General features: G+C 48.0%; 1 protein-coding gene across 2 annotated transcripts in view; it reads right to left on the bottom strand.

Moving 5' to 3' along the window:
- Positions 1-2,151: 2,151 nt before the first annotated feature.
- The window catches only part of LOC106737136 (ectonucleoside triphosphate diphosphohydrolase 8), a 49,430-nt gene continuing 41,484 nt past the window's right edge, over positions 2,152-10,097 (bottom strand). For both annotated transcript variants that reach the window (XM_059715488.1, XM_059715487.1), the window contains exons 8-10: positions 8,830-8,940; positions 8,149-8,286; positions 2,152-6,374 (exon numbers count right to left, since the gene is read on the bottom strand). In XM_059715488.1, coding sequence (XP_059571471.1) covers positions 6,192-6,374; positions 8,149-8,286; positions 8,830-8,940 — 432 coding nt within the window. In that variant the 3' untranslated portion in view covers positions 2,152-6,191. The remainder of the gene's footprint in view (positions 6,375-8,148; positions 8,287-8,829; positions 8,941-10,097) is intronic.

The following is a 10,097-nucleotide window of genomic DNA, read 5'->3' as shown; positions in this document are numbered from 1 at the left end:
TGTACTGCATCCTCTTTCTTTCCCCTTCATGTTGGTCAGCAAAGGCTCCTGGCTGAAGAAGTCCCAACTAGTAGCAGTTGCCATGGTCTCTTCTACTTGCCGGATGCAATCCCAGGTAGCAAAAGCTGTCCATGTCAGGAGGTAGAAGTTAGTTTGTCGTGGGGCTTGGCGTGTCTGGGAGGGTAGAGAGTATAGGAGGTAAGGGAGTGGGTGGAGAATCTGAAGGTGTTGAGGTGAGGCCAGGGATTGGAGGGGTAGCCTGAGGAATAAAGAAAAGAGGGATATACGAGGGAAACTGTGGCCCTGCTGCCTTTTGGGGTAGAGGGGCAAGCTGCACCTGGAGAGAGACCAGTCACCAGTGGCACTACTGAGCTGGGGCTGGTGCAGCAGGAGTGGGTGGCTGTGAGCAGAGAGCCTAGGGGAGACCCCAAGCAGAGGGCCAGAGACTCTGCGAGGGCTGGCCTGTGTGTTCTACACTGCTGGGCTACAGGGGCAGCTGCAGCATGGGGACTCCCATGTATCTAATTCTTTCAGAGGCAAGCACCTTCCCCATCTGGCCTCTGCTCAGATGATGGCGATGGTACACGGCAGTGCTGGTTACCGACACACCGTTCATTCCAGACCTCCATGTGGGATACGATTGCAAAGGTCAAGGCCCACTCTGCCTCCTAACATAGTCAGGGGAAGCATCTCCTCATGCTGGTGAACCCCTGAAACAGACCTCCCCTATCCTCACCCACCTCCATGGCCACTGCAAACTTCCTATAGAAACCTGCCTGATCAGCACTGGCAGCCAGCACACATTGCATCCCAGCAGAGGGATCACATGGAAACCCAACCTGGCAGGTGAGCCTGTGGAGACCAGGTCTCTGTATAGTGACCATGTTTTTTGTGCCTTGGCTTTGCTGGTGAGACACAGGTGTCAGGCAGCTCTGTGCTCAGAGCATAAGCAGCTGTGCATACATCCAGCAACAGAGACTAAGGTACCTAACAGCATTTGACTAGGAGGAGCTTGTTCACCAAGGAAGGACAGGTCCCCACAGAGCTAGGTGGTGTGGCTCTTGAATGTCTAATTGTTGGATTTAGGCTACTAAATTGGCATTTAGATGCATAAGTGCCCCTTGAGAATCTGGACCTTGCTGACTGCAGAGAGCACATCCTATTGTAGTTTCAAAGCTGCTACTCCACAGATGGGAAATGAAGCCAGAACCCATTGCTCTGTCTGTACACACAGTGACCCCAATGCTGCTTGTGGGCTGTTAAAAAGCATCTGCAGGTGTTCACTTCATGCACGCCTTTCCCTTGGACAGGAAGTTTGTTCCACCTTGAGAATCAGATCGAACTCTGCCTCTGGCCCTTTTCATATCACCTGCATGAGCTCTTCTGAAAAGAGTGGTGTTAGGGGTGAGTACTAGTTTGTCCACCTCTCTGCTGCTTTTAGAGAGGTCATGGGGAGGGTCTTCCTGTAGTCCCACTAAGAAGTCCAAAGTACCCAGTAAAATGTACCCAACATTGTACCCTTCATCCCTTGCCCATCAACCCAGCTACCCAACTCACCATTTACTTTTTGATGAAGTTGCTGTGTACTTGAATCGTCTTAGGTTCCCTTTAACAATATTAGGAACTGGGGCTTGGTTTTGTTTCAAATACTGGCAGCACTGAGCTGTGTGCAGTAGGGTTAGGATGTCACAGGAGCCCTTCACAGCACAGGCTTCCTTTAGGCTTTCAGTGTGCTTTATCCAAAGCTACTATACTCCCCTCCTACTTTGACCATGGTGCTAGAATTCAGTGGGCCTTTGCAAGGGCTAGCACTGAGTGCACTGTTTCTTAGCCACCTTTTTATTAGCTCCTAGCAGCCAGAAACTGAGCAAATCTGGAGCTGCTTGTGTTGTGCCATATAGGCGTCATGTGCAGCTAAGGCCAGACGTGAGTGCGGGGATTTCAAAGAAACCAGGTAGGCAAATAACTGACCTAAACCACTACTGCACACACAAACAATCTCCAAAATATAATGGCAGCCACTACTTGTATATGAAAGCAAAGAGTGCAGTGAATCCAGAATAAGCTGGCACTAAAATTTTCAGCATATCACTGATGAGGACAAGGCCACTCACTCCTTTCCTGTGCACTGAAATTAATATAGTCAGTATCTTAGTCCGCAAAATGCAATTTAATCTCCCAACCTCCACCTACAAACATACCAGTTTACACAAATACTCTTTACACTTGACGATCCACTGGACCAGCATCTACTTGGCATGAAAGGATTCCCCAAAGTTCAGCCAAGATCCATCAGCAACATGAAGTGTGACTGGCATAAAGATAAGACTTCTTCCAAAGGGGTGCAGTGAAAAAGCCAGTGCTGCCATTTAAAAGATTCAGCAAATCAAATACAACACAGACAGCAATAGAGATTCAATGCATACAGCAGTGTTTCCACTATGGCAGGCCCACAAAGGAAGCCTCATTACTTTTGCTGTGGATCCCTGGGATTGGACATCTGTAGGGGATTTTGTGGCCAGTGTCCCCAAGACTGCCATCATTTGGAAGCCACCTCTCTCAAGGAGGCTCTGAGAAAGTTTTCTCAACCGTCTGCTTGGTGCTTTTTCAGCACATGGCAGCTCAATGACCTGCCCAGAATCCCTCTGGGAACCCATTCTTTGGCCCAGCAAGGATCTCTGAACATAAGTAATTTCTCCTTGCCCCCTCCTTGGTCTTATTTTTAGCTTGTTTTTTTGGTAACGCATACAAGAGGCCTCTGGGCATGGGACAGCATTCTCATAGATAGCTTCCTTTGCTCCAGATGATTTCCACATTACAGATGTGTGAGACAGTCTCACAGGATATGGCATTTACACCTAGGCCAGATCAGCTCCACTTCAGCTTGCCTCATGAAGGTTTGCTTTCCCTTGTGTTTCATATTTCCATGTAGTTTGTAGCATTTGTCATTTACCTGTAGAGCAAACTTCATATAGTACAGAAGCTCATGGGATGGACTCTCAGTGGAGCTTTAAGATCCATTTGGTTCAGGTGTTATTGGGTTCATAATGGTATTTTCTTTTGCAGCCTGGTTCGCTATTTTTCCTTTTTGTGTTTCCCTGTAACATTTACTTCTATAATAAAATAGGAATAAGTGCAAAGTCTTTGCACTTTCTCCAGAGAAATCCAAGTGCATCTTCTCATTGGCAGAATTTGTACAGCCCTATTGATAGGTTTGTTGAGTAGGAGACAAATCAGTGACAGTGAAAGTCCAGAGTGGGAGACAGCAATGAGAAGCAGTCACAGGTAGAAAAGAAATATGATGACATTTACCACTGCACATAGAGTTAGAATGAGAATTACCTTCCACTTGAGCCCTGATTTGATTTAATCGTGTATAAACTGTGTGCTGGGGTGAATATCTCACACAGGGACCATAAAAAGGTTCCTCTTCAGGTACATACCCATGAACAACTATCCCATTTGAAATACACAAAGCATAATCATAACATCAGAAAGAAGGGCTAGAAGGGACCTCCAGAGGTCCTGTAGTCCAGTGCTTCTCAACCTGTGGGTCGTGACCCAAAAGTGGTGGCAAGAATATAAAGGGTCACAAACAAACTTTAAGAATGGCTCAACAACCTTGAAAAAGGGCTTCTCCTTTAAAGGAGAAAAATGTGGGAAACGGTGGCATTTCCCTTGTAGTCTATCAGAGTTCCAGCCTGCAAAAGGCGGCTTGGGGCCCTGCCTGCCCCACACACCTGAAGCGGTGGCCATTGGGTTGGGAGTGAGGGGCACTGTGTCGGGACTGGCCATTGATGTTTACAAATGGGTCCTGGTACAAAAAAGATTGAGAACCACAGATCTAGTCCAACCTCCTGCCTGAGGCAAGATCACCCCTATCCAAACCATCCTATACAAACCCATAAATTAATCTCTTAGTAAAACTATACAGTCAACTGTGACACAACATAAGACATAACACCGTAATTTGCCACAGGTAGAGCAGGGGGACCAGAGCAGCCAATGTCCTGCTTCTATAAAAGGTTGTTAACATATGCTCAAGAGAACCCAGGCAGAGGGCCATGCTCCCCACTGCAGAAGAAGGCAAAAACCGCCACAGTCCATACCAATCAGACCACAAAGTAAATTTCCTTCCTGATCACAAATACAGCAATCAGTCTGTCCCTGAATGGAGGGGCAAGACCCTCTAGCCAGGAATCTCTAGCTTTAAGTCCCAGCAGGAGCATTGGCACATCCTAGTCAAAATCCCAAGCCTTGGCTGCAGCCAACCAGTGTCTCTAAGGACATCTAAAAAACATCCTGACACACGTAGCAGAAAAAGGGGGATGGGGGGGGGGGCGGGAAGCAACCAGCAAAGCCCACTGTCTGCTCTGTCTTTACTAGAGAAAAGGTGCAAGGCTCAGAACACCTTTACCTCCTGGAGGCCCTGAAGGCATCTTTGCTCTGCCTGTTAGTCCTGGTGGAGCCCAGCATGGGACTGTGGTTACTCTCATAAATTATTTTAAGAGGGAACAAGGCATTAATAAGATTATACACAGCCAGGTGCTCCTTCAAGGATGGGCTGTTGGAGTCACCCATGAGCAGATATAGGATTTTGAAAAACGGGGTGCAGATACTTTGGCACATCATCACATATAACACATATTTTTCTCCAGTGGAAGAGAAACTAGAAGCTCTACCAATATGGCCAAGGGTTAGCATTATATTATTCAGTTTAAGATCAAAACAAAAACAAATATAATTCTTGGAATGTGCACCAATTTGCTAGAGTATATATACAATCTTAAAAAAACAACATACTAGGCAAAAATGGTCAAAGGATATTGTATCATTAGTCCTGTAGTCGTCATAGTAAAATCTAAATCGTTTATTCAGAGTCATAAAACAAAATCTAGTCTTCTTGAGTGTCTTGACAATGCCTCCAATACTTCACTGTCAATCATTTCTATACGTAAATTAATATTATCATACCTGAGTTAAGGTTTTTAGCTAGAGCTAAAAACAGCCTGCAGAGCTGTAAAATAAAAGAGAGACATTTACCAGGAATAGCTAAAAGCAAGCAAAATTACAGAACAAAGGATAGCTTGAAGAGATAAACATCAAGACCATTAAAATGGAGAGAGGGTTGTTAATGCCTGGGAATGGAGAGAGATCAACAGGAATTAGGGAAATGTTTAGGGTGCATCACTGCACCCTCCCTGGATCCACTCCTGAAGTCATCCCTACTCCTGACAGCCCAGAGTCCTTCCTTGTGGGGTAAGAGGGGTACAAATAAGTACCTAGAGTAATGGTTCTCAATTGGGGAGCCATAGGACACCTTCAGGGGTGCTACAGCATGGGTCTCACTGTTGTGGCAGCCAGATGGACCTGCCCTGCATGCTTTGTGCATAGCCAGATTGGAAAGGACTGTGGTGGGAGCTGGTACTCCCATCTGCATTAGGATTGTCTGATAAACCTAAAGCAGGCAGGAGTACCCGGTCTTGCTGAAGACTTTCTCGATCTGGTGGTGCATAAGGCACATGGCACATCCACCTGGCAGTGGTGGCAGCAGCACCCCAGTTGAGAACCACAGAGATAAACTGAGGTAACACAATGGTGTTTCTCAGCTGCGGTGCTACCAAATTTGCAAAAGTTATGGAGGGTGCCCTGACTCTAAAAGGTTGAGAACCATTGATCTACAGCCAGAGGCCCTCTTTAAGGACAGTACCAGACTATAACTGCAGGAGAATGCTGAGGCTTTGGCTCCCCTTAGTGGTTATCTGACACAGGACACCCGTGAGTCAGCTATTGGTTGCAGAACTGAAAGTTATTTTGGTGCCTCAGGGGGCAGGCAGACTTCTAATTGGACTTTCAGAAGCACTCAGACAATTAAGCCGTGGTGCAATTGCCGAGAATTAAGAACACAGATGCTTCTGAAAAATCTCTCCAAGTGTATGGTGCCTAAACACCCTTAAAACACATGTCCATGGTTTTTTGGCTCAAGGTAGAGGCTCACACTTTGCGTGCTGCTGGCTGAGGTGAGGCTCATTCACTTCAGTTGTTGCAACCTGCAAGTTGTCCGTGCTTGAGGGCCCTATTGTTTAGTGATCAGCGGTCCTCAAACTTCCTATTAATTGATTCAGGTCTCAGATTAACTGACACAGTCTTAGGTGCTGGAGTCTTCGCTGTACCTTCCTGCTAAATGGCTCCTATGAACAGAAGAAAATGGCCAGGGCAACGATGCAAATTGCCAGAGTTAGGATGATGAAAAAGATGGCAGCAATCCAGGTGTCCTGACTGTGTCCTTTCACCTGTTCCATGGTCTCCGCAGGGATCATGTTGGTGAGGTTCAGCATGTAGCCTAGGGTCCAGCCGATGTCTGTGTTCGCAGCCTGCCCAGGAAAAGAACATCCCAGCATTGATGCTGGCTCTAACAGTGCCACTAAGTGGAGAGCAACTAGTGTCCTCCACTCTCATGGGGAGGAGATGACCTCATAGTTAATAACCTGTTCAATGCACCTAGGCCTAAAAAATTAGAAGTGTGAGACTGAAAGGTGAACAAGGAAGAAAGTGCTGCCATACCTCCATACCTTTTCTGCACCACACCAGAACCCAGACTATGATAGTAAAATCCCTTCACTATCCTTGGCTCCCAGTTCTCTCACAGGCCAGGGTGGACAGAGCAGTTCAGAGTCATTATCTTGTCATTAGTAAGAATGAAAATGAATATGCAGCACATTATACACCTTATCCTTAGAGGTGAGAGAGCCATCAGCCAAGCGGACTCCCAGGGTATGTCTACAGTGCATCAGGAGATGTGATTAAACCATGTGTCAATACACTTGAACTTGGTTTTACCTAGCTAGCATGGGTAACTGCAGTGAACAAACAGCAGCACAGGCTTCACCGTGGACTAGCTGCCTGGATAAGTACCCAGGCTCGTCTTGCTAAATTCCTTGCCACTATGTCTTCACCACATTGTTACTCATCCTTGCTAGGGTTGTGCTACCTTGGGTTTGCCCACTAGGGCTGTGTGAAGCTTTGGGTGGTGATTCGATTTGAACAAGATTTGGCTTGATTCTGTGGCTGAATCTCTGAATCTGAATTGAATCAGGGGACCAATTTAAAGGTCTGGATCAATTCAAAGCTCTCTGAATCTTCGGCAGAGATTTGGAGAGCTTTGATGATTCAGGCTGTCCCCAGTGGCTGCAGCAGGGAGCTGCAGCCACTCTGAGCTGGTAAGTACTAGGGGCAGGGTGGGGGGGCTGGGAGAGGGGACCATAGGGGGACCCCTGCCAGCTCCCCCAACCCCCGCCTGCTCCCCTAGCCCCCAATGGCTGCCCCCACCCGCCCCAGCTCAGTACTTTAAAAAAAAAGCCCCAGTGCTAAGTGGGTGCTGCTGGACAGGGGGTGATCCCCGCTACCCCATGCTGCATGGGGAGCTCCGCACGAGCCCCCTTGACCTGCCTCCCCTGCTCCCCCGGCCCCGCCAAGGCTGCCCTGCCTGCCGGGACTCCAGCCCTTTAAGAAAAACAATGTGAAGAAAAGCCCCGGGAATCTCTGCTCCTGGTGCAGCCCCAGGGCTTCCAGGGTTTGCCCCTGCCGGCAGGAGCAATGAGTCCCTGGGTTTCTTCAGGGGGGGGCTTCTTAAAGGGCTGGAGCTGGCCCATGTGGAGCACCCATGAGGGGGCTGGAGGAGTGGGGGAGGGGAGGTTTGGGGGCTCGTGCAGAGCCCCCCACGCAGCATTGGGCAGCAGGGATTGCCCCCTGCTTGGCAGCACCTGCTGAGCCGGGGCTTTTTTTCCCCCCCAAGTGCCAGGTGCTGAGTCAGGCGGGGCAGTCATTGCTGGGCTGGGAGAAGGGGAGGAGATGGGCCTGGCCTGACTGATTCAGAGATTCAGCTGCCAAATCTCTGAATCAGATTTGGCCAAATCAAATCAGGACAGTGATTCGAATCGCTGAATCAGATCACTGTCCCCCGAATCAGCTGAATCCGAAGCAAATACTAGCCACTTCACACAGGCCTATTGCCTACCTGTGCTGCAGTCACACCTCCAGTTGCAGTGGGGTCATGCCCTGTTGCAGCTGGTGACACTATAAAGCAGATGACTCTTTCTTCAAGCACTGTCTGTCAACCCAAAATTTGTCCTCGGATTCTCTCCTTACCTTCATCTGGAACATAATATTTTTCCAGTTGGTTTCACTGAATTTATAGGCATCCAGCAAGAGCACAAGGATGTAGTTGGCATTACCACAGTAATCCCGCAGCCAGTTTTCTCTCTCTTTGGGGTAACTTGATAACAGCTGGGATTAAAAAAAAAACCCAACAGGTGAGAAAAAGGGGGAAGTGATTTCCAGCAGGGCAAGAATTTATCTCCAAGCTTTCAACAAGAAAGCAGCCTATGTGTGCTCGGGGAACTCCCTGCTAATCTGCTGTGTGGTTGAAGGGATAACTTTGCTGTTTCCAAGCCACAGATGTACCTGCTTGCTTATGGACTAGGCAGGTATTCTTATGCACCCCTCAGGTCAGTTAGGGGCAGCTTCCCCCCCTCCAGTATCAGGTGTTTACAACATGAGCAGGGAGAGGGACGTGACCAAAAATGACGGTGCCCTCTGTCCCCTTAGTGGCAGCACAGAGCAGAGGTCACACACCATCTGGCACTGACATTGGGTCTACTACTTACAGCATCAGTTCAAGTAGTCCCAGCCTGCCTGGCACTGTGAGGACCCCCTGCCCCACCATCCTGGAACTCTTTGCTTTACAAAGTCTCCACAAAAGGTCCCCTGGCAGGAGGAGCCACCCCTATGTGTCCATCTGTGTCCTGTATCCCATCCCAGGGCACGTACATATGTCCAGTTTCTTGCACAGAACTCCTGGATGGTATTGGTGACAGTGGCCAGGGACTGCCCGCTGGTCAGGTTGAGGAAGCTGAAGGTGTAGTAAAAGGCAGAGAATGCCTGAAAAGCAAGACATTTGAAAAGTCACAGGGAGCCTGAGCACTCTGCAGTGGGCAGTAATATAGATACAGACAGCAGAACCAGGTAGGGCAAGTGGCAGCCTCCATGCCAGTTGGCATAAGTCTCAGTCAGTTAAGACTGGCATCAGCGCAAGCCCCAGTGCTGGGTTGACATTGCAGGTTGGCAGGGAGCAAGGGGTTTGAGTGGACAAAGTACTGGCCTTGGAGCTGGGTTCTCAGCTTGGCTCTCACTGATCCCATACGTGATCTCACTGAATGTGTCCCCTCTCCATTCCCCTTTTCCAAGGGGGAGCATGCGGCATGGAGCACACATGATACTATCAAGTGCTTTGCCATATATACTCTCTGTAAACGCCAAGTAGGATCCTTCTTGTGGAGAAGGGGAGATGCTTTCAAAGAACAAAGGTTAGGTCTGGTGAAAATCTTCCATTCATACTGCTTTTAATAGAAAATGTATTTTCCAGTTAAACAATTTTTTTTCTCTAAAAGGTGTATGGTTTTCAATGAAAACTTTGAAAAGCCTCTGTCCAAAATCCATACATCAGAAATGTTGATTCAGACACTTGCTGTAGCCCTCATGGGACCTTCCATTTGGGGACCTTCTGCCCAGTTCTCATCTGTGGGGAGGGCAGCCTAACCCATGAGATTCCTAGGTGCAGAGCCATTACCAAGCAAAAAGAGGCACCACCATGCATCATGGAACAGCTCAGGAGTATGGGACATGAAGCATCCAAACAGCAGCTGACAGGAGCCACTGTGATAGCTCAGGAGGACACAACATAATTTTGAACCGAGACAAAATGAAACACAGTGCACTCCACTTATGTGTACAGCAGATCAGTACATACACTAACTACTTAACTGCATAATACAATGCCAGCCCCAATTCTCCACCTGTTGCTTGTATTATAACAAATATTGGTTAAGTGAATTACATCTTTCAGCCTCTTTGTCTGTCCCATCAAGTTTAACCAAAGAACAATTAGTGCCAGAAACACTGAAGAGGAAGCAGCTGTCAAAGGGCTGGGGTTAGAAGCAAATGTAGGGAGACAGCAGCTCTGACATGTCCCATCATTTTCAAGGCTCCTAATAACAACCCTGAAATTTACTATTAGCATCCTTAAGGATGAGAGGCTC

Source organism: Alligator mississippiensis, chromosome 12 (genome assembly GCF_030867095.1).
Source record: "Alligator mississippiensis isolate rAllMis1 chromosome 12, rAllMis1, whole genome shotgun sequence".
Lineage (NCBI taxonomy): Eukaryota > Metazoa > Chordata > Crocodylia > Alligatoridae > Alligator > Alligator mississippiensis.
Note: the sequence above shows the minus strand (reverse complement) of the source record. Positions and strands in the feature narration are given on the sequence as shown.